The 27,977-nt window shown below is 42.5% G+C and overlaps 1 protein-coding gene and 1 non-coding gene across 3 annotated transcripts in view; one reads left to right on the top strand and one right to left on the bottom strand.

Moving 5' to 3' along the window:
- LOC9270617 (aspartic proteinase 39) overlaps positions 1-13,306 on the top strand; it is a 30,388-nt gene extending 17,082 nt beyond the window's left edge. The window contains exons 10-12 of one of the 2 annotated variants that reach the window (XR_010741110.1): positions 11,217-11,306; positions 11,387-11,592; positions 12,689-12,975. Coding sequence is in view for 1 of the 2 variants with exons in the window: in XM_066310141.1 (XP_066166238.1) it covers positions 12,689-12,813; positions 12,990-13,058; positions 13,151-13,168 (212 nt within the window). In the remaining variant the exon portion in view is untranslated. The other variant, XM_066310141.1, reaches the window with a different exon arrangement.
- A 5,171-nt stretch (positions 13,307-18,477) lies between these two features.
- LOC136356413 (small nucleolar RNA R71) lies at positions 18,478-18,584 on the bottom strand. Its single transcript, XR_010741200.1, has one exon. It is a non-coding gene; the product is annotated as a small nucleolar RNA R71 (small nucleolar RNA).
- Between the last annotated feature and the right edge of the window lie 9,393 nt (positions 18,585-27,977).

Raw genomic sequence — 27,977 nt, 5'->3', positions numbered from 1 at the left:
CCACCACTAACCAGTACACCCACCTCCGGTTTCACCCCTATCCCCATAAGGCGATGGGCAGTCCCCGCTCATGCCTTGGTAAATCCGGAAGCAGCGTAGACCCCCCCCAGCCCATCCATACTCCATCACGCCTACCCTCGCCAATGGTGTGCTAGCTAGAAAATATAAAACTTAAGATTTAGCCTGGAGCCCATCTGGCTTGTGGTTAGTACAAGCATATCTTCCAGGGATTCCCTTGAACCGGTCCTTAATTGTCATGGGCACGACCACCAAATGAATCATGCATGTACCCACGACCCACCAATAAAGCATATATAATTAATTAACCATATGCCAAAATGGCACAATATCAGCATAAAAATTAAGGACTGTATTACAGTGAATCTTATTGTGAGCTAGTTGATCCAAGCATGGCTAAGCATCCCTAGACCAATCATCTAGTCAAATTATTATCCTAGGCTATCAATGAATCAGGGTAAACATAGGCTGAGTACTGGTAAATTCCATCCCACATGGCATAATAAAATAATGCAAATTTAAGAGAAAAGCAGGGGTTTTGTAAATAGGCTCAATATGATCAATGATATTCATATGACTTGCCTTGCTCTTGAGCTGACGGGACCTCAGTGACCACTTCAAAATAAACTGGAGCGTCGGAACTGCTGGAGTCTAAACGACAAACAAGGCACACAGTAAGTACAAGCTAAAAAGCTACTGAAACAGCAAAAGAAACCAATTTTATTGAATTCTTGATATTTTAGCGAATTTACTACAATTTGAATGTGTTAAAACGGAGCTCAGATTATTTAATTATCAATTTTACAAGATGCTCTGTGTTATTACTAATAACAGAAAAAACTTAATCATTTGACAGAGATTAATGTCCAAAACAAAATAAGATCAAAGGATAGATTGACTGGCTAGCGAGCCTCACGAGATACCGACTCAACGAGTTGATTCTACGTGACAGGGGATCATCGAAATGATCAACCGAAACTGACGGCTCTGAACGGCTCTAAACTAAAGGACAACTCAACACGGACGAATGAACGAACCACGGGAGCACCTTGTTCGAACGAACGAGCGAACGACTCAACAACGGCTGCGGCTAAACCGGCGGGCTAGACAGGATTCACGGTAAAGCCTTGGTACGGCAAACAATAAGCCGGTAGGAACCTAGGGTTGCACCTACGGCTAGACAACTCAACTACTGAGGAACGGGACAAAACAACGGCTAGGTTCTAGCAAAGCGCAATCATGACACAACGGCGGCAAGCGGCTCGGCACGACAAGGCGGCGGCTCATCATGACGGCGGCGCTGCTCGGCACGGCAGCGACGCGGCTCGGCAAGGCGTCTAGGTGGGGCAACATGGCTGTGGCGGCGCGGCATGGCGGCTCGGCACGGTGGTAGCTCAGCTAGACGGAGCGGCACAGCGGCGGCTAGGGTTTAGCGGCACGATTCAAACCAACAAAAACAAGGGGAAAAACTAACCCTAAAACAGGGGGAAAACCTTACCGGAGAGCAAAACCAGCGAGGGAGCACGACGACGATGGCGGCGGTCCGGCGGCAAGCACGAGATTGATGATGGAGGCGGTGCTAGAGAGGACACAACGGGTTATGTTAGACAGGGATATAATTGACATTGGGTTCAAACAATTCAATTAAGAGGGAAAATGGATCACCGGTGACGCGAGGGCGACGGCGGCGGCTAGGCTATTGAGTTGCAAAAGGGAAAAAAAAGGGGAGGGATCACTTATATAGGGGAGGACTAAATTAGGAAATGTGGAGTCCTAGGGGGAGTAGGATTGAGAGGAGGGGAGGGAATCGGAGTCGGCAAAGGGGGAGGGCGGCGCGCGCACGGGAGGAGGGGGAGGCGTACGGTTGAGGGGGAAAGTGGGAAGGAAAAAGGAAACAAGGGGAGACTGGGACTTTCCCGAAAAGGAAAAGCAATGCAGTGCCATTTTAGGAAAAGAACGGAAACGGATATTGTTCGTCATGCAAAACGAAACCGCAGACCGAGAGGGGTGTGAATTGGGCACAATTCACGAGCAAAAGCAAAGGAAGAAATTATTAGCTTGACACTTTTACTTAGCAACACTGCCTCCATTGTTCTAATATTTACTCTTTAGGTCCTGTTAGTGATTTTCAGAGCAAAGAGAATTTGAAAAAAAAATTTCCCTGACAATTCCGATTACTAAATGCATTGTTAATTGGGTTTTTCTCCTGATTAACCAAAGCAAATTCTTGAAGCCATTTATTAGTGATTTGGAACCTAAGGGAAGGTAAAACTCAGGGTGTGACAAACCTACCCCCTTAAACAGAATATCATCCTCGAGATTCGGAAGAACTGGCGAAGAGATGGGGATGGATGGCTTTCAACTCATCTTCTCTCTCCCAAGTTGCTTCATCTTCCGAATGATGGCTCCACTGAACTCTACAAAACTTGATCACTTTATTCCTGGTGTTCACTTTCCACTTGATTCAAACTTACTCCTTTCTTCTGAGTTAATGGAGACTGCATCACTACCACTTCTCCTTTTCCATTAACTAACGTAACTGTGCGGCTTGCACAATCAATGACTCCGTTGTGTTTTGTCAACCAATCCATTCCCAGTATGACATCTAGGTCTTTGCACTCCACAAGGATAAGATTGGCTAGAAAAGGTGACACTTGGATTTCTATCATCGTAGAGGGACAAAAACTAACTAATGTTGAGCTATTTCCCGGTGTATTAACTTTCATGGGAGAACTAAGTTCCACTTTTCTTAACCCGTGTACCCCAACAAATCTCTTGGATATAAATGAATACGTAGCACCAGAAAAAAAAAAACTATAGCAGGAATTGAGTTCGCAGGGAACGTACCCAAAACCACTTCCAGCGCTGCTTGAGCTTCTTCCGTAGACACGTGATTAACACGAGCTTGAACAATCTTGGGTCCATTGCGCTTTCGTTTAGGACACTTACCTGCAAAATGTCCGGGATCTCCGCAGTTGAAACATGTGAGGGGCTTTCCTCCTAACTCCTTCGGCTGTTGGGGCTGCGAAGCTTGAGACTGTTCCATTGGCGGGCGCGGAACGGGATTACGGTTGTTCTGATTTCCACTATTGCCTTGGCTGAAATTTCCTGGCTGATACGGCCTGTGCTGTCGAACAATCATAGTAGTTGGACCATTGTGTTGACAATCATAGTAGTTGGACCATTGTGCTGTCAAGGACCGTAGCGGAGCTTCTATTGTCCATCTTGCTGACTCCTGAACTGTATAGCTTTCCTCTTGCGATCCATTTTGTTACGCTAGTCTTCCTGACGAATGGCTTTGTCCACAATTCTCTGAAAATCAGCATAATCTCTAGAAATCAACTCGTTAGTCAACTCATCATACAAACCTGCCAAGAACTTTTCCCATCTCTCAGCATCGGTTCGCACATCCTCAGGGGCATAACGTGCTAGACGATTAAACTCATGCAGATACTCAGTAACAGTCATGTTTCCTTGATGTAGAGACCTAAACTCTCGCTTCTTCTATGCAACAATTCCATCGGGAACCTGGGCTTTCCTGAAAACACGACAAAACTCATCCAAGTAACTTCTATTCCGGCTGAATAGGTAATCATTTAATTATCCCACCAAGCTAAAGCTAGACCTTGCAACTGATGTGTGGCAAACGCAACCTTCTCCTGATCAGTGCACTTAAGTAGATTAAGTTTCTTCTCAATGGCGTACAACCAATCGTAAGCCTCCATTGGGTTACTTGTGCTCGAGAAAGTCAGCGGACGGACACATCAAAACTTTGGCAACTTGGACTGAGGGGGACCATTGTGCTGCTGGTTCTGCTACTGTTGCTGCATCATATGTTGCATCATCTGATGATACTGTTGTTGCATCTGATTTATCATGGTTGTCATTATCTGAGTCTGTCTTGCTATTGTCTAGGCAAGCGGAGGATTCTCTGATATATCTCCTGAACCATTTCCTAACAGCTGTTCCTCATTGACATTGTTTCCAGAACGGGTAGTCCTTGTGTTCACCATCTGAAGCAGAAGACGAGAAGAGAAATAGGGAAGGAGAAAAACAGTTACTAGGGAACCTCATTACTTTTTTATTTATTGTTCAACTGTAATTGTTCTGCTCTGGTTTAAAACACACTAAAAAATCCTTAAGTAGAACGTCATACCATAGGCACATGGTATCGACTATCAACTAAACCCCACAAGCAAACACACCTAAACACAAAAATCTACCAAGCAATGAGTAAACAAAACGGTAAACTAGGGTAGCAAGCCTAATGCTTGGAACAGCTCCTATGATCGGCAGAGACGACATCGTCTTCTTCATCACCACTCGAACTGCTGCTACTAGAGATTGACACGATCCACTTCACTGCATCACTAACTGTTGCGGCTTTGGCGGCGGAGAGCATCGGCAACTGCGAAGACGCGCGAACTGGGACGGGAACGGGATCGACGGCTAGGACATCGACTGGGGCGGGACGCCAACTGCATGCGAATGGGAGCTGTAGACCTCTTCCTCGACATTGTCCGGATTTTGGCTCTTCTTGGTGCTGGACGACCTTGGAGCATTGCGCTCTCGACCTTGAGACGATCAACCTCATCTTGCAAACGAGCTATTTGAATAAGCTTCTTGTCGTTCAACGTCTCTGAGGCTCGGTGAAGATCCTGGTGCATCTTGTCAAGCGCTCTCATCACAGTCCTCATGCGACCAAAAGTAGTATCATTCTCACTTGAAGCTGAACTGAAAGTACTAGCAATGCCTCCTGCTGAACAGCTTGGATGATAACGGTAAGCAATTCCATCGAAGATGAAAACAAACTTCTCTCAAATCCTGGTCATCACCAAATATACGGCTTCCTGGCAAGCATGCTCTATTGTTCCTCTAGAAGTCTCAACCACCATATTAACCAGAGGGGTGCCCAAACTACCATGAACTTCCAAGCGAACTCTATGCAGCAACTCTCCACTGAGGGGCTCAATAACTGTGTACTCTGAAGCTTCAATGTAGCCGGCAACCAATGTCATATTTGCGAGCTCAGCACGGTGAATAGGGGGGAAATCAGCCATCTAAAGAGAAGATAGAAGGAACAAAGCTGACTCCAATCAGAAATGAGATGCTGGCATTAAAACTAGAAGCAAAAAGGAAGAAAAAGCACTAAACTGAAATCAAAAGACTAAAGCAATATATAAATATATTTTTTAAAATACTATTTTCAGCCAAATTTTTTTAAATACCAAAACTCTTTTTTTAAAAAAATACCAAAACCTCTCTTTTTTTTCCGCTGAAAAATCCCCCTTTTTTTAACCGAAACATTTTTTTTGCCGAAATGTTTTTTTTAAAAAATAGCCGAAAACACATTTTCTTTGAAAATCAAAAAGGCACAAAGAAAAAATATATATTTTTTGACGAAACTCAGAAACTCAAAAGAAAACAGACTCATATATTTAGACTCACTGGACCACTTCAAAATGTGGGAATAAGAGATTTCCAGGGGAAGAAGAGAATTTCAGAGGGCTCTATGTGTTTTCCGTTTGGTTTGTCCTACGGTCAAGATCAGCTCTGATATCAACTTGTCGCGCCCAGATATTCGACAACCCGAATCATCGCTATCTATTGTGAGCTGGTTGACCGCACAATAACCACGGGCACGGCAATTTGAATAGTTTTACTCTGATCAGAGGTCTACAACTTTACCCACAAGACACGATTCCGCACATGAAACCATGCCCCGAAGTACCGCCACAATACTACAAAGGGGGAAATCATGACAAAATGATGTGGACTAGGGTTGCCGATCTTCCGAAATGTTTTGATAAACAACGATTTCGGGAGAGAACCAACACAAATCGATCTAGCTTCTTGAACGAACACGCTCTTGAGCCCCGCAATCGCAGCACCACGTCTCCTCTAGTTATCACCCGTGTCGAAATGCGGATGACCTCGCCGATGTTGGTATTTCTTAACGATATTACTAGAAATATAATTCCCAGCAATGGCGCAGAAATACTCCTGATATATTATGGTTACAGGGTTCATCCGCAAGTGCACGGATATACCATTGTAGCTTTTCACCCGAGAGTATTCCAAGGGTATTGTATTTGTTTAATTCCATGGGAAGATCATAGTAGAGAGAACCATACTAATAATTTATATGTTACTTGTAATAATCATAGTCTAAATAGGGGTTAAGATAAATCAAAGGGTAGAGTGACACATAAGCATGGAGCTACTCATTCTCATACTAAAATATCTAAGCTAAGTGGAAAGAAAATAGAAAAGAATCTATTCCTATACTTCCAGTATACATAGTATGCATACATTCTAGTTATACGATTAACTAGCTAATACCCTCTTTCTGATGCCCTCCTGGTACTTCAAAACGCCACCCCTGACTGTCGATTTTCCTTACGACAGCCTGTCATGACCATATAACCGGGGTAAATACGGAGGAGTACCCTCCCTAGGAAATTAACATAGGACTATATACACGCGTGGAGGAATACCCGTACTGAGCTGTCACCATCAGCGGCCCACCTCTCATCCGCAGCATATAACCCCAAATAGTGATATCCCATAATCTAGACACCACGCCAAAACTACCACATACTACTCTAATATCATCGTCATGACATAGAGTAATTGCATAGGCAAACGTTATACCCGTTAACTATGCAGTATAATCAATATAAGATGAACATAATGTAAAGTTGGCATTCATATACTCGGAAAGTATTCCAATACCAGAAATGTATAAAGAAGAGTATTCTATATAAAGTACAAAGCTTACAAAAGACGAAAGGAGAGCTACTAGAGCCATACCCGAACTCTTCCGGACTCCGATTTTTATTTTATTCCTACTTCACTAGCTTAAGAACACTAAACTAAACTTGAGAGAATATGAGAGAGTGTGTTGAAATGTAGAGAGTGAGCTCCTTAAATAGACAGGTAATGACGGCTATGACGGTTGGAAAGGTCAGTAATACCCTCCAACCGTCATTGGGGATCAATCCCAGCCGTCAATCAAAGACCTTGCATCCAGCGGCTGCATGGCTAGTTTGGCCGAACTAGGGGACGGCAAAATCCAGCCCAATTTCGGCTGGCGGCCTCCTCTTCTGTTGCTCACTTTAGACTTGTGAATTTTGGCCCAATTCATCGTGTCAATTCTGAGTTCTTGGCCAATTCATACATAAGTCTGATTCTCGACATCATCCGATTGATTTGTCGTCTAATTTGATGTCGATTCTCCTCCACTTTATGATTATTCTCTGCAAAAGGTAAGTGATCCAAACACTAGTGGAATATTATTATTCTAACACAAATATGCATTGCAAGCATAACTAGTTCTCCTCTATTTTGGTAATATTGACGGTCGAAACTGATCGCTAACGACCGTCACAGCCGAGAATGCTAATCCCTGGTTGCCAATCGAAGAACACAAATAAGAAACAAGATAGAATACAACCAAAATTGCAAATGAATGATTAAGCTCACAAGTTGGGGTCTTACAAACCGATCTAGTGGCGAAATTGTTCTCGACAGAATAATCTAAGCAAAACCCAAACCATAAAGATGACGGCCGGTACTGATATATAGAGTTTGGGTCGTGCAACAAACCCTTGGCGCAACCCTAATGGGCTCCAACACGATACATTGCCCAAAGGCCCAAATACGGTGATGCAGCATCGGAACAGATTCTGGATGCCAACTTGTTCGATCGATTCCTATTGACTCGGAAAGAATTTGGACATGGGACCAAATCCATTGGAAAGGTTATCTTCTTACCTTTTCCATACATGTAAAGAACGCCCCAATCCAAGCGCGTATGCGACCTGGTCGCCCGTTTTAGTGCAGACTGGTCCTGGACTCCGAGTTGCACTAGAGGTTGACTTGGTTTGGGCCTCCACCTTGATGATCCTCGATGATTCTAAGTCCTTCTCTAAGTGTCTCCTTGTCCCCTCCATTGTTCCTAATCACAATATAATGATTAGATAGCAATCTATTCTCAAATTTGTACCAAGAAGAACATAGGTACGAGCTCATCTCTAAATTCAATCGTCGCGCGCGAGCTCTTGTTATCGGTCCTTGAATGACCATTGAAGGATTGTTGAAGGAGTGATGTCCGCATCATCTTCCCCCTCCTGAATTGGAGTCATCCTCCACTCAAGCTCATGTTCTTCTCCCCAAGTATGGCTTCAAATCTGAAATGTTAAACGTGGGACTAACCCTAAACTCGGGAGGCAACTCACGTTTATATGCATTATCATTAATCTTCTCAACAATTTTGAAAGGACCATCCACGCGAGGCATCAACTTAGACTTTCTCAATTCTGGAAATCTATCCTTTCTCAAGTGCAACCAAACTAAATCACCTGGTTCAAGCTTCATTTCTTGCCTACCTTTACTATTATCAATTCTATACTTTTCAGTCATCTTTTCAATATTGTGCTTAGTTGTCTCATGCATTTTCAAAATAAATGCAACACGTGCCTTAGCATCATTGTGAACCTTCTCACTAGTAGGTAAAGGCAAGATATCAATAGGAGCACGAGGGTTGAAACCATATACTACCTGAAAAGGACTTACCTTGGTAGTAGAATGTCTTGCCCGATTGTATGAAAACTCCACATGAGGCAAACATTCTTCTCACATCTTCAAATGTTTCTTCAAAATAGCCCTTAACAGGGTACCCAAAGTATGGTTGACTACCTACGTTTGTCCATCTGTTTGTAGGTGACTTATTGTAGAAAACAATAGCTTTGTACCCAACTTGTTCCATAGTGTGTGTGTGCCAAAAATGACTTAAGAATTTTGCATCGCGATCTGAAACAATAATAGAAGTCATACAATGCAAGCGAACAATCTCATGAAAAAACAGATCAGCAATATGAATAGCATCATCACTTTTATGACATGGTATGAAATGTGCCATCTTAGAAAAACGATCCACCACAACAAAAATGCTATCCCTACCCCTCTTAGTCCTAGGCAATCCCAAAACAAAGTTCATAGAAATATCTGCCCAAGGAATAGAATGTATAGGAAGAGGTATATACAAACCATGTGGATTAAATCGAGACTTAGCTTTCTGACAAGTGGTGCAACGTGCCACGAACCTCTCAACATCTCTCCTCATCTTTGGCCAAAAGAAATACAAGGCCAAAACATCTTCCGTCTTCTTAGCTCCAAAATGTCCCGTCAACCCTCCTCCATGCGCTTCCTATACCAAGAAAAGGCGAACGGAACCAACTGGAATGCATAGACGGTTAGCTCTATATACAAATCCACCATTGATCATAAATTTGTTCCAAGTACATCCCTCTTTGCAATTTCAGCAGGGGTCAAAGGTAGCAAAGTAATTTTCTTTCCATTATGCACAAAAGTGTATTTATTACTCCTACCATGGTGTGTAGCATCATTATCATGTTCCCAAGGATGACCCAACAAAAGTCAACAAGCTTGCATAGGAACCACATCACAATCAATAGAATCTGCATATGTCTCAATGGAAAACGAAACCCTACAAACCTGTGTTACCTTTGCTCTTCCGGAATCGTTTAACTACTAAATATGGTAAGGATGTGGATGTGTGCGTGTGGTCAAACCAAGCTTCTCGACCAAATCATCACTCACCAAATTGTTGCAGCTATCTCCATCAATGATCACACGTGCACGACGTTTGTTGATGACGAAGAAAATCTGAAACAAATTATGGCGTTGCAACCTCTCAGGTTGCTGTACCTGCGTGCTGAGCACCTGCTATACAATGATGGTCGTGTAGGCCGTTGTGTCATCATGACCAAAGACATCACTACCCTCATCCTCAACTTCTTCTTCCTCCTCTTCCCCATCATCTTCAAGGTCGGAGGTGGTGACGTAGCCATCTTCTATAGCAACCTATGCCCGTTGACTAGGGCAATCTTTCTGCACATGCTCAAACCCCTAGCAACGGTGGCACTGAATGCGTCCCATCGAGGCGATGGATGAGGCAGTCTTGGCAAGTACCTGCAAAGAACTTTTACCTGACTCTGCTGGTCGTGGGGGAGGTGGTTTTGGCGCTGTAGAAACTCCGGACGCAGCTAGTCGCTTGCTCACTGGTGGGGCAGGCACCCGGAAAGAGATGGTTTTGGAGGATTGTTCTATGTATCCGAAGGAGTGATGTTCACATCACAAAACCCTCCATATAACTACCCCTAACCAGCACACCCACCTCTGGCTAGGCTATTGAGTTGGAAAAGGAAAAAAAAACAAGGGAGGGATCACTTATATAGGGGAGGACTAGATTAGAAGAGGTGGAGTCCTAGGGGGAGTAGGATTGGGAGGAGGGGAGGGAATCGGACTCGGCAAATGGGGAGGGTAGCGCGTGCACGGGAGGAGGGGGAGGTGCACGGCTGAGGGGGGGAGGGGGAGGGGAAAAGGAAACAAGGGGAGACTAGGACTTTCCTGAAAAGGAAATTCAATGCGGTGCCATTTTAGGAAAAGAACAGAAACGGTCCCACGAACTAAAACGGATACGGTTCGTCATGCAAAACGAAACCGCGGACTGATAGGGGAGTGAATTGAGCACAATTCACGACCAAAGGCAAGGGAAGACATTATTAGCTTGACACTTTTACTTAGCAACACTGCCTCCGTTGTTCCGATATTTACTCTTTAAGTCCTGTTAGAAAAGCTACTAAGATTCCTACCTATTAGAAAAGCTACTAAGATTCCTAATAAGAGCATCTCCAAGAGTCCTATAAACATGTTCCTAAAGTTAAATTTCGTAAAACCCCATCTATTATATATGGTCCAAGTTACACAAAACCATAAGAATCTTAATACATGACATATAACTTCAAAAATTATAGTTCTAAAATTTTAGAAAACCGCACCGTTAACCATTTTTATATACTCCTATATTCATATTTAAAAAAGCTTTACATACATGCATATAAAATTTATAATGGATAAAACACTCATAAAGTTAATTAAGATGTGATTGTAGAACTCAAAAGTGTGGTTGATCAAAGTCAAAATGATCAATACCATGGTTTTCTGAAACTTTATGGCCAGAGTATCTAAAGTTACGTGTTACATGACAAAAATCGTGTGATTTTGTACAACTTAGATCATAATAATATTCATGGTTAAGTGAGATTTACTCTATAACATAAGTCAAAGACAAAGCTCTCTAACAAGTACCAAAACCCTCTCCCAATTTTTAGGCACGACCAACAGCGCTCCAATAATCATATTCAGATGAGAAATCTCTTGGGCATATTGGTGCGAACTGGAGCTCAGTGGTGATGACACAGGTATAGCAGTTGGCCTGGTTAGTAATTTGAAGAAATAGCAGGGCAAAATCAGAATTTGTCTCTGATAAAAAAAATTGCAGGTGCACTTCCACCTAGTTCTAATTTCTTGTTGGGTTGGAAGAAGAAAATAGTGCAGAAATACAACATTTAATTAATAATATGAAGAAAAACCGGAAGTTCTGAATGGAACTTGTCGAAACTTCTGACTTTTGGGATCATCAAGAGCTCAATGTGAAATTCCAATTTGAACATCGGAAGTTCCTAACTAGTCCAATTCTAATGCAAGGTAAAATCAGTGCCCATTTTTCTTCGATTTGATTTTATCTCTAGCTGCCAAGCCCAACTAGAGACCCTCAAACGCAACCATTCACATCTTATATTTTGTTTTAATTTCCTAGGTTTTGGGAAACTTAAGATTTTATAGTTTTCCTATAGATTGTTCCTTATCTCCTAAGAAATTGATTTAATCTGCCGTGATTTGCTCATAATTAAATCACTTGTTCTTCACACAAAACATGACATGCCCTTTCACAAAATGTGATTATCTCATCAGCATTAGCACATGTAACTAGCTGCTGCCATCGCAATCACCAATGCCACCACCAAAGCTGTAGTCACTGGAACCGCTGCCGCCGCTGTCCGTCAACTACTCTCCGCTGTTCGCACTCCAATCCTAGGAGATAAGGATTAGTGGCCATACAAAAGAGTGAAGGCATGCACGGCTGGAAAGTTGAGCGGGAGGGGGATAATACATTTACCGTCATTTACATAGGCTCGTATTTCTTTCCTAATATTTACTAGTGTGTCACTTATCTATATTTTAGCTTATATAATATAAGACATGATCAAACTCGGCACGGTCTCCATAATTAATTTTTACTCCCTCCATTCTATAATATAAGGCACAACCACTTTTCTTAGATATTCTATAATATAAGGTATACATGCAAGCATGCAATTAATTATGACATCTTCTCCATTAAATTATTACTTTTTTAAATCATCCACTCTCATGTTATCTAATCCTATTGGATGCATGCATTAGTATTTATTAGGATGATCCAAACTACAAGATGATAATAATTATTTCTTGGTCTTTAAATTAAGGGTGATTGTGCCTTATATTTTGGAATGGAGGGAGTAGCTTATAATTTCTCATATTGTATAAGGTTTATACCAATAAAAATATAACCTAAATTCAAATGTCAATTGAATGATATTATTTTCAACAAATAAAATTTAATTCATGTTATATTGATTGTTAGTTAAATGTTTTAAAAATTGAATCTTAAATTGCACGCACATGTTATATTATGGGTTGGAGGAAATAGTATCTAAACTAATTTAATTTATGTGCAATTGGCTTGTTTCTTCGTTTCTAGGTTCCTCTAGCGTTAAAATTAAGGACGAAAAGACGGGGGCAATATACACTGTTCAAGGGGGTTACCATTCTTCGGGATGGAGAATTCAATGGCAGATGCCCCTGGTTCTGTTGTTGGTTACAAAGGTGTCAAACTATCTACTTTTCTAACACAACGTTAACTCTATTTTCACCCAATTATTATGATTCCAATTCCTTTCCTGATAAGTTCTGTATTTGATTTTCATAAAAGATATAATTCCACTATATCTGTCTTGATATGAAACAATAATGAATTTTCATATGGAATTCTCCTGCTCTAGTTTTCCTACGGGATTGAACATTACTGTGTTTTGTCGATTGGCTGGAGTCCATTCGATGTATCTCGCCAGGTGTGCATGCACCAGAGCTTCATTTCATTTATCCAATGGTTAAATGTACACATGCTATACGCTGATAAATACTTTGTAATTATGAACAGCAGCTTTGTATAGGGGGCTAGCACAAAATCTGTGGTAGTGGAGTCGTGATACATGACTCCTTTTGTGCATCAGATCGTAGTGCCAACAAGTATTGGATCCAACAATTATGCTTACTACAAACATTTAATGCTTCACGGATTTATACATGCACCAACAATAAGATTTCTTAGAGCATCTCGAGTAGTAGCCCCTACAATAGAGCCTCTAAAAGTCAAATGGGGGCTGCCCCCAATTCTTTAGGACACTAAATATGTCATCAACTCTAGCAGTAGCCCTCATATCTTAGCTCCTATTTCTTTTTCTCTTTTATTTTATTATATAATTTATGTTTAAATACAGTTTAACACCATAATAATTCAAACATAAATAATTCTAGCACATGGAATTCAACCGTATTCGAATTTGCAATTTCAAACACCATGGTTCAAATTTGAGTTCAAAATTTTCTAACATGAAAATTGAAAGTGCATCTAGGCCCCTAATGATTTTCATGATTGATTACAATGCGATTAGAGAGGACTAACATTTTCATTCAAGCAAATGTGAAGGTTGTTATGTCCTCAATGTGTTGCAATACAATGCATATCCCGTGAATGCGACATCGCGATGTAACGCGGCAATGATCAAATGGTATATTGTATCTTTTTCCTCGCATTGTGTCGTAGAAAAGCCATACTATTATGGGGGATGATGCATAGACATGTAAGGAGTGATGCGTGTGCTCAAAATCATTTTTCCTTTCAAGCATTTCTCTTTTGGAGCGTTCTGGAAATTTTCGGAAGTTCCGAAAATACACAGAAGCGTTCTGGAAATTTTTGGAAGTTCCGAAAATGTTTTTCGGAAGTTCCGAAAAATGCGTTGACTTCGATTATTTCTCAGATCTGGAATTTTCGGAAGTTCCGAAAATTGTTTCGGAAGTTCCGAAAATTGCATTTATTGCACTCCAACGGGCAGATTTGTGCTGTGGGTATAAATACCCACCTCGCCTCACTTGTGAGGGCTGCTGGTTCCATTCCAATTATTTGTGCCCTTGGCTTGCTCTCTCTCTCTAGTTCATTTGAGCCTTGCTTCCTCGATTCATCTCTCCACCTGTGTTTGATTCGGATTTGGTGTGTGTGTGAGAGTGTGGATTCGAGTTTGTGTGGATGCTCCTTGTGGTCTTTGTGAAGATTTGTGAGCACTTGCATCATCTCCGGGAGTTCTTTGCATCATCTTTTACTCTTGGAGGTTGAGGACTCCTAGACGGCTAAGTGTCACTCCCGAGCCACCGATCTACTTGTGGTTGGCCGGGAGAAGTTTGTGAAGGCCGGATCTCGCCTCCGCAAGGGAAGAGATACCTCTTAGTGAAAGGAGTGCTTAGTGCAACCTCTTGACGAAAGGGTTAGCTAAGACCCGGCTCTTAGTGAGCTCCTCAACGGAGAGTAGAATCCCCTCAAGGATTTGAACTCCGGGAACAAGTTTGCAAGCTTCACCTTGGTGATATCTCTTTATCCCTCTCCTCTAACTTTGCTTGCTTGTGCCGCTATTGGTCTAGTTGCTGTATGTGCCTTTGTTTACATGTGGTAGACTTCTAGATCTAGATACTTCTTTTTGTGTGCGCTGCTCTGTGCATTAACGGAAGTTCCGAAAATCCTTTCGGAAGTTTCAAAAATTCCCAGCCTAGTTCCGAAAATTACTGCTTTCGCTTTACTTAAGTTTTTAAATTAGCCTATTCACCCCCCTCTAGGCCTAATTGACCTTTTCAAAAATAATATAAGGCAAAGCCTAGACAAGAGTGGCGTGTTAAGAGCACAGTTACGACAGCCGATGAAGCTGAAGCCGATAAGGCCAAGAGGCTGCTTAAAGGAAAAGCCGTTACATCTACATCGGTAAATATGATTTTTATGCTACCTGCAGAGTTTGAAGCCAAAGAAGCCGATGTTGATGATGTTGAAGAGGCCTCTGCTAGGTTGATTTTGTCACCAGATCAAGCAGTTTTTGAGAAACCAGAAGGGACATAAAATCGGCACATAAAACCATTGTATCTTAATGGATATGTTAATGGCAAGCCGATGTCCAAGATGTGAGTCGATGGTGGGGCTGCTGTAAACTTGATGCCATATACTACTTTCAGGAAGTTGGGTAGGAAATCAGATGATCTCATCAAGACAAACATGATTCTCAAAGATTTTGGTGGCAATCCATCTGAAACCAAGGGAGTTTTGAATGTAGAGTTGACAATCGGTAGCAAAACTGTTCCTACCATGTTTTTTGTCATCGATGGGAAGGGGTCCTACAGCCTGTTGCTTGGAAGGGATTGGATTCATGCGAATTGTTGTGTTCCTTCGACCATGCATCAGTGCTTGATTCAATGGCAAGGTGACAAGATTGAGATCGTGCCAGCCGATAGGTCAGTTAATGTTACCAGTGCCAATTTAGCTCTTTGGGATATGGATGGTATTGATTGTTTGTCTGGAAAGATTTGGGATGGAATTTTTCTAAAAGTGTCCGATTGTGATATACAACCAATTGAAGATGGAGAGCCCGAATTATTACTTTGAGGGCGTCGTGGAGGGTTCAAATGTCTACACCAAGGACACGGTAGATGATCTTGATGACAAGCAAGGACGGGATTTTATGTCGGCTGATGATTTGGAAGAAGTTGATATTGGTCCAGGAGATAGGCCGAGGCTGACATTTATCAGTAAGAATTTATCTGCAGAGTTGAACCAAGCTGATAGAGCTATTAAAAGAATATAGAGATTGCTTTGCTTGGGAATATTATGAAATGCCAGGGCTCAGCCGATCGATTGTTGAATATCGGCTTTCTATCAAACCAGGGTTTAAACCGCATCAACAACCACCAAGGAGGTGCAAAGCCGATATGCATGATGCTATCAAGGCTGAGATTACTCGTTTGTATGATACTGGTTTTATTCGGCTATGCCGATATGCTGAGTGGGTTTCTAATATAGTTCCAGTTATTAAGAAGAATGGCAAACTTAGGGTGTGTATTGATTTTCGAGATTTAAACAAGGCTACCCCTAAGGATGAGTACCCAATGCCAGTTGCCGATCAATTGGTTGATGCTGCTTCAGGACATAAGATTATAAGTTTCATGGATGACAATCAGATTTTTATGGCCGAGGAAGATATTCATAAGACTGCTTTCAGGTGTCCTGGTGCAATCGGTTTATATGAGTGGGTTATTGTTGACTGTCATTATCAACCAGTTTCGACCGTCAATATTACCAAAATAGAGGAGAACTAGTGATGCTTGCAACGCATAAATGTGTTAGAATAATAATATTCCACTAGTATTAGGTATGCTAACCTTTAGTAGAGAATAACACTAAAGTGGAGGAGAATCGACATCAACATAGATGATAAATCAGTCGGACGATGTCGAGGATCAGACTTATGTATGAATGGGCCAAGAACTCCGAATTGACACGATGAATTGGGCCAAAATTCACAAGTCTACATAAAGGAGCAACGAAGGAGGCCGCCAGCCGAAAGGTGGGCTGGTTGGGCCGACCCATGGTTCGGCCGAACCTCCCTCGTCGCCGTTTGATCCTGGTTTTGGCTGGATGGTTGAGATGAAGCCCCAATGACGGTTGGAGGGTATTACCGACCATTCCAACCGTCACAACCGTCATAGTTCAGCTATAAAATGAGCTCCTCTTCTCACTTCACTCACACACATCAAGCAAGAGCTCTCTCATTTTTCTCAAGTTTGGTTTAGTAGTATATAGCTGGTGGAATAGGAATATAGTAGAAATCAGGAGTCCGGAAGCCTTCGGAAGAGTTCGGGTATGGCTCTGGTAGCTTTCCTTTCCTCTTTTGTAAGCTTTGTACTTTTATTAGAATACTCTTCTATATACATTTATGGTATTGAAATACTTTCCGAGTATATGAATGCCTACTTTACATTTTGTTCATGTTATACTGAATATAAGGCTAGCTTATCTGGGAGATGCTTTGGTGCGGGTATAATGTTTGCTTATGCAATTACTCTATGTCATGACGATGATATTAAAGTAGTATCTGGTAGTTTAGATGTGGTGTCTAGATTACGAGATATCATTATTTGGGGTTATATGCTGCGGATGAGAGGTGGGCCGCTGATGGTGACAGCTCAGTACGGGTATTCCTCCGCGCCTGTATATGATCCTAAGTTAATTTCATGGGGAGGGTATTCCTCCGTATTTAGCCCCAGTTGTATGGTCATGACGGGCTGTCGTAAGGAACTTGGCAATCAGGGGTGGCTTCTCGAAGTATCAGGAGGACATCGGATAGAGGGTATTAGCTAGTATATCAGATAACTAGAATGTCTGTATACTATGTATATTAGAAGTATAGGAATAGGTTATCTTTCTCTTTTCTTTCCACCTAGCTTAGATGATATATCATGAGAATAAGAAGTTAATGCTTGTGTGTTACTCTACCCTTGGATTATCTTAACCCCTACTTAGAATATGATTATCACAAGTAATATATAAATTACTAGTCAAGTTATCTCTACATGATCTTCCCACGGGATAAAATAAATACGATACCCTTGGAATACTCTCGGGTGCAATGCTACAATGGTATATCCGTGCGCTTGCGGATGAACTCTGTCACCATAATATACCAGAAGTATTTCTGCGCCATTGCTGGGAATTATATTTCTAGTAATATCGTTAAGAAATACCAACAAGCATTTCTGGCGCCGTTGCTGAGGAAGATTCATAATAGAGATTACCTGAACTAATACTTTATATTTACCTTTGTATAATCATTTTCCTTTGTAGGCTAACCTTGGTTATTTTCACTTTTGTTGTGAAAACAGGGTAGTGCGTGACTGGTTTCAACTGGGCGGAATACTTCAACGAAAATCCATAAGCTTTCTTCCGTAGCGTCAGGCCGCGAGTCGTTGTTCCGTAGAAAACTCTACCGACAGAGAAACCAGCCGTACCAGCGCCACCGACCTTCAAGACTATGGCTAACAAGACTCTTCGCGAGTTCGCTGCTCCCTCTGCTGAGAATGTGGCCATTGGGCCGCAGATCAACATGGGAGATGTGGATTTCGACTTGGAGTTCAGCCTCATCACGATGTCGTAGGCTAGCCTGTTCTGTGGCAAGCCTAATGAGGATGCCAATGCTCATCTGCAACAGTTCCTGGAGATCTGTAGCACGTACACCATAAAAGGGCGTCAGTCCAGACGCCGTCAGGGTATGGCTGTTCCCGTTCTCCCTCCTCAGGAGAGCGAAGTAGTGGTTCTATGCCAATCGTGCTGCTGTCAACACCTAGGACAAATGCTCTATGGCATTCCTCTCGAATTTCTTTACAATGGGCAAAACCAATGCCCTTCGTGGGAGGATTTCCAGTTTCCAGCAGACAAGGGACGAATCTATTCCGGAAGCATGGGAACGACTGCAGGAGTACATGGCCGCCTGTCCTCATCATGGGATGGATGACTGGCTGATCCTGCAGAACTTTTATAATGGACTCACCCCGATGTCCCACGATCACCTGGACGCGGCAGCTAGAGGGGCCTTCTTCTCTAAAACGGTTCAAGGAGCCGTTGATCTAATAGAGAAGATGGTTTCCAATATGTATTGGAGCGAGGAACGACTTCAGACCCGTCAGTGAGGCATGCATACCGTCAAGGAGACGGAACTGCTTACTGCCAAGCTCGTGTTGATGCAAAAAACACACAGTGGCCTGGGAGATCTGCTTAGCTATAGTGCAGGTCCAAAGGATAGTGAGATGCGAGTGTGCCAGTCAGTTTGATCCTGCAACTGACAAGATATGCAAATAATAGATCAAACAGCCGATCGGCTGACAAGCTGATGGAGTAGTTCCAGCCGATGCCGATACCAGCCGATAGCGATAGGGTTTAAGCAATCAGCTATATGTCCAAAGTAGATAATGATATAAAGGCAATCGGCTGATGATAATCAATATAATTAAACAATATAATCCAGTAGAAACCAGTCGGCTAATAATGATATGATAGAATAAGCATTGATCTGAAGGTTAAAGCATACATCGGCTGAAGGTCCGATGTCATAAAATCCACAAGATTAAATAATGAAACCTTTGTTGTCATCGGCTAAATCCAACTTATATGTATATGCAATCCTTGTAAGCCGATGCAACATATAGATACCTGATCAGCTGAAACCCCGATGAAACCCTTATTGACAGTCAAAAGCAGGCTAAGGATTATGGTTCTAAACATGACTTAGTAGATGAAATTTAACTGATGCAACACTAAGTATGAAAAGAAACATAATATCTAGACAATCAAGTCGTTGACTGAGTTTTCAGGGGGGAAGATGTCTAAGCTAATCTAATCTAGCAACACGATTTAGCCGATACCAGCATAAACCCTAAAACGAGAAGCAGCCAATAGAGCTAAATTGATATGCTAAGACTAGATTAACAGAGACATATGATAAATAGGTAGGCAAATATATCATCCAAACCAGAGCAATCCAAGAGGTCGAATGTAATGATGCAGCCTTGAACGACGCCGACGTAAACGATACATTTGCCTGGGCCGATGGTACATTGGACTTACCCCTTCGCCGGAGATTGAACACCGATGCAGCCCCACGTCGGGTGCCAAGTCCCGCCGGACGATAAAATAAAGTTGAAAAGGTAAAAGGTGGTGATGCGCCGAATTGTATTGATCGAGATTGATAGATTACATAGACCCCGGGTGTACATATTTGTACCCATGGGTTGATACAAGTCCTTGTCGGACAAGAAAGAAACTTTCCTAAAGATAAAAGGAAAACATAAAGTCCTTATCAGACACTAAACACACTTTCCTAAAGATAAAAGGAACTAACAAACTATTCCTAATTAATAGATAACTTGCCACGCCGCATCCTCCTTGAACTCGGACTCTTCTGGATAAATTCCCTTTAGTTGATCCGACTCCATCGAAAACACGGTTGCTGGCGATTTGACGACTCCCATCGGTTGTTTCCTCCAATCGGCTGATTCCAGTACTCTAAAGCCGATATTGACTCTAAGCCGATGATAACTTCGGGCTTTACCAAATTTCACTGTTAACAGCTGGACCTCCTCATGAAGCGATTGGACGACCACGACAAAAAGCCACAAGGGACTGTCAAGGTCTTGGACTCACACGTCACGTGTGAGGTCTGCGGCAACACGGGTCATTCTGGAAATGATTGCCTGGATACCCGTGAGGCGATGTACATGGGCAACAACAACGGGTACTGTCCACAACGAGGTCAGGGGTGGAACCAGCCATGCCCATATGTTGACAGAAAACATGAGGCCTGGGAAATCTGCTTAACTCCAGTGCAGGTCCAAAACTCGCCTTCGGATGTATGAGCGTGCCAGTTGATTTGATCCTGCAATCAACAAGAAATAAAGACAAGAAAACCGTAGTTAAATCTATAAATGATAGCTGATCGGCTAGGTGCCGATGACATATGATTTATATTAAGCCGATGTCATATGTACATCGATCGGCAAGTGTTTAATAAACAATTCAGAACTAAATCTACTCGATCGGCTGTAGATATTAATGATATACAATCCTTATATCGATATATACTTAAATCAAGTGATTGGGATAGATGGGTCACCTTACCGAGACAGTATAAATCACTTAAATTGAGATATATATTAATAATGAGATTATATATATTCATAGCATAGCCGATCAGATAGATTTAGCATGTATCGGCTAATACTCCGATACCACTCTATATTAAGATATTAAAACAAGCAGAATATATCAATCATAAGCCTAATATACTTAACAGCAATAAGATCTTAATATGAAGGGCAGATTTAACATATCAATCAAGCATATAAAATAAAAGTAGTTACATCAGATAAGATCGGCTGAAACTCCGATGCTACCCTAATCGGCAACCAGAAAGCAGGCTAGAGATTGAAGTTCTAAACATGACTTAATAGATCAAACTCAACTGATGCAGTATTAAGTATGAAAAGAAGAACAATATCTAGACAATCAAGCCGCTGGATGTTTCATAGAGTGGTAGATATGTCACGTAATCTAAGTCAACGTCGCTATATAACCTAATCGGCTATCTTCTATTAACAGATATTAGCCGATTATAGGTTACATGACGATACTATCAACGATTACGTGAGATATATGATAACTCGACGAATTACATAAACAAGATTAGAGTATCATGAAGATGGAAGCACTAATCTCGAGAACACAAATCGTCATAACAAGCTTTACCTCTTGTTGAAGATCGAAACCGATGCAGCCCAACCCGAAAGTAAGAACTCGTCGAAATAAAACTAAAGCAAAAAGGGTGGCGATGCGCCGAGATTGTATTGAACGTGTGTTAGCTTGATTATATAGGGCTCGGGGTCTATTTATACCCGAGAATTACAAGATACGTCCATACCGGACACGACTATTATCTCTAACAAACTCTAAGATACCATAAGTCTTTGCGGCAGACTTTTGCCCAAACATATCTCTAAGGAAATTACATAGAATATCCTAACTAGTAGATACAATTGCCTTCTCAGGACTCTATCCTTGTGCGGCAATCACCATGAAGCACATTAACTCAACCCGATGACGTACACCGAATCGTATTGTCGGAATCGGCTGTATCGACTAGCCCCGTCTGACTCTAACTCTGTCGATCCTGACCGTAGCCGATTTGGATTGCAGCCGATTCTTGCTCTGTTTCTGCAACGATCTTCGTCTTGGATTCCGCTTCGATCGGCCCTTCATCTCCGATACTGAAGTTACCAAATTTGGTCGTTAACACCATATTATGAAGGAGGCAACAACAATGGTAACTTCTCTAACCAGCCCTCCTTGAAGGATCTTGTTTTTGCGCAAGCCAAAACTATTGATGCTTTAAGCAAAAAGCTCGCTACAAATGACAAGATCCTAGAGAACATAAATGTTAAGCTAGATGGCTTCGCTTCTGCTTTCCAAAATCAGCTGAGATTTAATAAAATGTTAGAAACCCAGCTAGCTCAGTTTGCATCCTTAGTCCCTGCAAATGAAACTGGTAAGTCCACTCGTGAGAATGTTAAGGCGATCACGTTGAGAATGTTAAGGCGATCACAACGAGGGGAGGTAAGTCCACTCGTGATCCGCCGTATCCTAACCCTGCAGGAACTAACGGAATTGCAAAAGAAGTGCCATCTAGTGACTCGGCTGACAAAGAGGTTCAGCTAGAAAAGATAGTGCCGCAGGAGTACTGCGACACATGGTTGCTGTCGTTTCATCAACGGAGTAGGAAACCATCAGTGGACGAGCAATTCGCTCGTTTTGCTGAAGTAATCCAGAAGATCCACATCAACGTACCGTTGTTGGACGCTATGCAAGTGCCAACATATGCTCGTTATCTCAAGGACATGCTCAACAACAAGAGACTGCTCCCAACAATGGAGGTGGTTAAGCTGACAGAACAATGTAGCAGCGTGATACTCCACAAGCTCCCGGAGAAGAAGAAAGATCCGGGGTGTCCTACGATCACCTGCTCGATCGGGGCACAACAGTTCGACCAGGCCTTTTGCGACCTCGGAGCCAGTATCAGCGTCATGCCAAAAGACGTCCCCGACAAGCTCAACTTCACGGTGCTGACACCAACACTGATGTGCCTCCAACTGGCTGATTTGTCAGTCCATTACCCGACAGGGATAGCGGAAGATGTGCCAGTCAAGATACGGGATTTCTTCATCCCGGTTGATTTCGTGGTGCTGGATATGGACATGGGGAAGGAGACGCCGCTCATCTTGGGGCGTCCGTTCCTTAGCACCGCGGGAGCCAACATTGACGTGGGAATGGGGAGTATCCGTTTCGACATCAACGGGAAGGAAAAAAGTTTGAGTTTCATCCGAGGACGGGCCGAACCCACAGAATATTCAAATGGTCGAAGTGGAGCCACCCAAGATGGACAGCCTGGTGAGATTCATGCAGAATTTTCTGGAGAAGGAAACAACGATGCCCAGGAACCGTTATTGGAGGACGCCGGTAAAACCACCCATACCGGCCAAGAAGCTAGAGCAGTCGGCTCCGAGGAAGCCGCCGTCCGCACGAAAGCGAAATAAGGTGTGGAGGGAGAAGCCAAAGACGCCCGCTCCATCACCTCCGGAGATGGGAGGAAAATCCGTGAGCTAAATCAGAAGGAGGTACAGTCTTGCACGTCGGACTTAAAATGACGCGACCTTTGTCAACAGGTAAATTGGTATGTATCCGCATATTTATGTTCAACAATTTGAATTTTTGCATCAACACATGTTTGAATTTCAAAATTGCATTTAGGATTTTTGAATTTTGAGGAAATTCTTCAAATGAATTTTTTTCAGAGCAAACCAAAATAAAATTTTCAACAAAAATTTACTGTGCCACGATCACACTGACCATTAGAATCCAACGGCCGAAAGTGGGGCCGGTTGGCCCACCAGAGGTTCGGCCGAACCGGCCAGGCAACGGTTACCTGCCACTTTTGGCAAGGTAATGGCTAGTGGGTCTCACATGTTATTTCTGACCGTTGTGGGTACCCTATAAGAGCCAACCGGCCGAGAGAGGGAAATCCACCCCATTTCAACACATTTTCATTCCCTCTCCAAAGTTTGCGCTCAAGTTCATTCAAGCTTTGATAGTTTCCCCCAAATTCAAAACACTTAGTTGCATATATACAAGTTGCTTTGGTGAAACTAACCGGTGGGTGCAACTCTTGTCATTTCTAACCCCTACCGAGTTAGTCCGTTCGTGCTCCATTGTCCAGAATGAGGAGGCGATTGTCTCGTTTATTCTAGGGGTCCGATTCTTCATCAAGTCATCATGACGAGTCTAGCACTCGTTCATTAGTTGATGTCTCGATGGAAGACACCGAAGCTCCGTGACGACTCCTGAACGACACCAACCTCGACATTGTCGGTGATCGGGAGAGACAAACCTACTACATGCTGAGCGACCGGGAGTATGCTCACACACGAGACTACTCACCGGAGCTGCTGAAAAAGATAGGTATAGATGTTGAATTTTGTGCTATTTGGAAAGCTGTTGGTTGGCAGAGATTTGTTGTGGTAGATGAGCCTGGTTCTTGTTTGCTTACTATGCAATTTCTGTGCACTTTGAAAGAAACAGAAGATGGAATTTCCTTTCGCTTTTTCCATAAGAAGTATACACTTATATGGAAAGGCTTAAGCACACTTCTTGGTTTTTACGATTCCTGTAAAATCAATCTCTAGAAAGAAATTTCTAGGTTCGAGAAAAATAGGTTATGGGAAGATATTTCTGGTGCTCCAATTTGCAAGAAACCTAGGACGAATGATATCCATAATCCTACACTTAGGCTCATGCACAAATGGATTGCTATGACTTTGTTTCCTAGAGGTGATCTTAGACCCATTAGGGGGGATGAATTGATTATCATGTTTGCATGGTTAGAAAGATCAAAATTGCTCCTGTGAAATATATGATACGGCAATGGTTTGAATAAGGTAGAGAGTGAGGGGAAGCTCTGGAGGAGTGCCCGGAAGTTTGGCGCTCATCCGACTTCTACCTAGACGAGTGTAGCTTCGTAGGAGGAATTCTAGAGGAGTACCGGAGCTGTCGGTACACTCTGCTCCAGGTTCGGAGGACTTCTTCTATAAAGTAAGCATCTGTGTTCCTTTCTTATGTTATTTAATCATTTAGTCTGAGTATGATATATTTCCATCTTTGCGGGTTCATTGTTTAGTATATATACTAAGTGCTCTAGTACTAGGACTCGGGATAAAAAAGGAAGTTCCTGCGCGAGTATTAGAGTAGTAATTAATAACTTAGGCGTGGTGTCTCGGTTAGAGATTACCTTCGTTTGTTGTGCATCCCACGGATTTGTTAGAGGTAGGCGGCATGTGGTGACAGCCTTGAATCCCGTCCCAGTAATCCTCCACGTTCGAATACATCATAGAGCTATAGCCAGAACTACGCTTCCAGACCAGCAGGGGTCGGTGCCCGAAGCAACAAATAGGAAATTACCTTTGCTTAGCGTAGATAATTAAAACACATAGAAAGTCCTCTCTAGCCTAGCCTACATATCATTAGTTGTTGCCCTTGGATAGTCTTAGCCTTAGGTAAATTACACACGTTCCCTGAATTCGATATCCTATAGGGGTTACCCGAAGGTGAAGTGCTACTGCGGTACGCTGTGCGCTTGCGGATTTATCTGTGGTCGAAAGAAATACCAACAAGCATTTCTGGCGCCGTTGCCGGGGAACGGTTGCTAATTTATCCGAGTCTAGGTCATCCTCGTATGTTTATTTTTATTTCTTCTTCTTTTATTCCTTTCCTTGATGGAGCAACCCACAATTCAAAACCTTTCTGCTCCTCGGGCTGATCTTTGTGAGCCATCCTGTTCTTCAAAACCAACCCTTTCGGATGGCTACGAAATCGGTCCTGGCTTTATAGCCATGATTCGAGAGCAAACCTTCTCTTGTGGTATTAGTGAAGACCTATACCTCCATCTTCGGGACTTTGAGCTAGTGTGTTCATGCCTATCCATCGTAGGCATGACGCATGAAACTCTAAAGTGGAAGTTGTTTCCTTTTTCACTTAGAGATGAAGTGAAGCAATGGTACACTCTGTCTGTCAAGAAATTCCATGGTGAATGAGAGGAGCTAAAGTGCAAATTTTGCCTTGCCTTCTTTCCATCAACCCGTGTAATTAATCTTCGATTAGACATCCTTTCTTTCTGATAGAACGAGAAGGAATCTCTCAGTGCAGCCTGGGCTAGGTTCTCATTATTAACTCAGTCTGGCCCAGACTTGTCTTTACCCGATCATGTATTGTTACAACATTTTCAATACGGGTTAGACATGGAGTCTGCCGAAAATCTCGATATTTCTGCCGAAGGATCATTTGCCCACAAGACAACCGCCGAAGGAAGAGAACTCTTATATCTGATCTTAGAGATCGAAGTGAAGCCGTCTCGGAGGTCGAGATTATCGATGAGGAACCTCTGCACGTGGAGTCGGAACCCGACTCAACTGCCGAATCCTCATTCCAAATGCTGGAGCCTGAGGAAGAAGAAATTCATCCTTCGGAAATTCCATTCCAATTCAGGGGTGATCTTTATGATGATTATGAGAACACCCTGAATTATTCCAGCAAAAAAGAAGGCTCGTCCCAACCATGAGCCGTTCGAGGAGGTGATATTGTTTGTATCTTTGTCCGTTTCTTCTGAACCTATTATCCATCTTCATGAAACTGAACGACCGTCATCACCCTCGATCAAGCCTAAGCCTTGTCCCTCTGGCCCTCATAATGTTGTTCTTGTTTATCACCAAGAAACAACCCGATTCTTGCACGATCCATCTGTTGAGAACAAGAACCTTCAGGCCACGGGCAAGCTTGAGACATTGACTCTGGAGGATGAGAGAAAACATTCCACATATGAGCATAAAAGTTTCTATTGCAAAATCCCTTTGGATTCATGCTCACATAAGGAATCCCTAGAGTCCTGTTCGATTAGTACAACTTCCCTGTGTGAGGACCAAAACCACCTTCCAGTCCTCATTTCTAGCATGTTTATAAGGATGGTTGTGGATGCTTACATTTATCAAAAATACTGCAAATCTCGTATTTGTTTGTGGCACTAATCTTGCAAAGCGATGTCTCCATGGTCGAGCTTGTGAGCATAAACAAAGCACTGGCGGGAGATACCCCGGATTATCATGGTAAGCTTTCTTCCCAATAAAAGGAAGAACCAGTTTTTAGGATAATATGCACCTTCGGGTATTCTTGGTCGCTAACCATTGTAGGTTGAGATTAAGAACGAGGGTCATGCGATGCCTAAGGACACGGTAGCTATATCAACTGTACACTTTGGTGATCCTTGGTATTGAAACACACTCTATAGGATAATCCGACATCACACACTTGGTTTTGATGTCTTGTGACACAAAAGTCCAAGTGTGGGGGGAAGGTCGACGAGCTTTTCATGACGAGTTCCATCCACTAAGGCCATCTTGGTTTGAAGTAGGTGTTAGTCCTAGCTTGCTAAAAAAAGAAAAAAAAAGAAAAAAAAAGAGGACAAAAGAGAGATAGAAGAAAAGAAAAAAAATAGGAGGAGAAGAAAAGAGCAAGAGAGCTGATGGGCTACATTTGGATCAATGACCACATTAGGTGCGTGTCTTTAAAATATGGCTATACAACTCGCTAGTAGCAATCGTGCTGCCTGGCTACACCTAGTCCCGCCTTCAAGCTCATGCACAACTTCTCGCTCCCGCAGCACCTACGCGCAATTAAGTAAGAGGAGTTGCCCTCTTCTTTTCTAAGCGTTTGCTGCCACTCCAGTTGGCACCTGCATATTTGCCCAAAAAGAGAGCTATCCTACGTCTCTACATCATTTTGCCAATGGATCACGCCTTCAAGGCACAAGGTTCTTGCACCTGAGGTGTGAGCGTGACCAAGTTGCTTGCCAGAGTTAGCATGGTCAAAGCGTCGTCCTCCGATACAATCTGCGTGGAGATGGAGGAGAAATAGACAATCATATGTGACCATGCCACTGCCCCATAGATTTCAAAATATACATCATGCTGGCAGTAAGTACACTCAGGTATGCGAAGGACAGAAAAAAATTCACCACATCTTTTACTCTTACTTATCTCTATTTGAATGAGACTTGAGTATACATGGTTATGTTTCTTATGTCTATTTGCATATGCTCTGGTTTGGGTGTTTTCGCAAGACACCCATAGACTTTTTAAATTAAGCATGGTGCTTAGGTTAAACTAGTCTACTTTAATCAAATTAGACATGGTGTTTAGTTTGACTAATGAATTTCATAGTTAATATGTTCATAGACATTGGATATATATCT

Source organism: Oryza sativa, chromosome 4, assembly GCF_034140825.1.
Source record: "Oryza sativa Japonica Group chromosome 4, ASM3414082v1".
In the NCBI taxonomy this organism is placed as follows: domain Eukaryota; kingdom Viridiplantae; phylum Streptophyta; class Magnoliopsida; order Poales; family Poaceae; genus Oryza; species Oryza sativa.
This window is presented reverse-complemented; position numbering and strand designations above follow the sequence as displayed.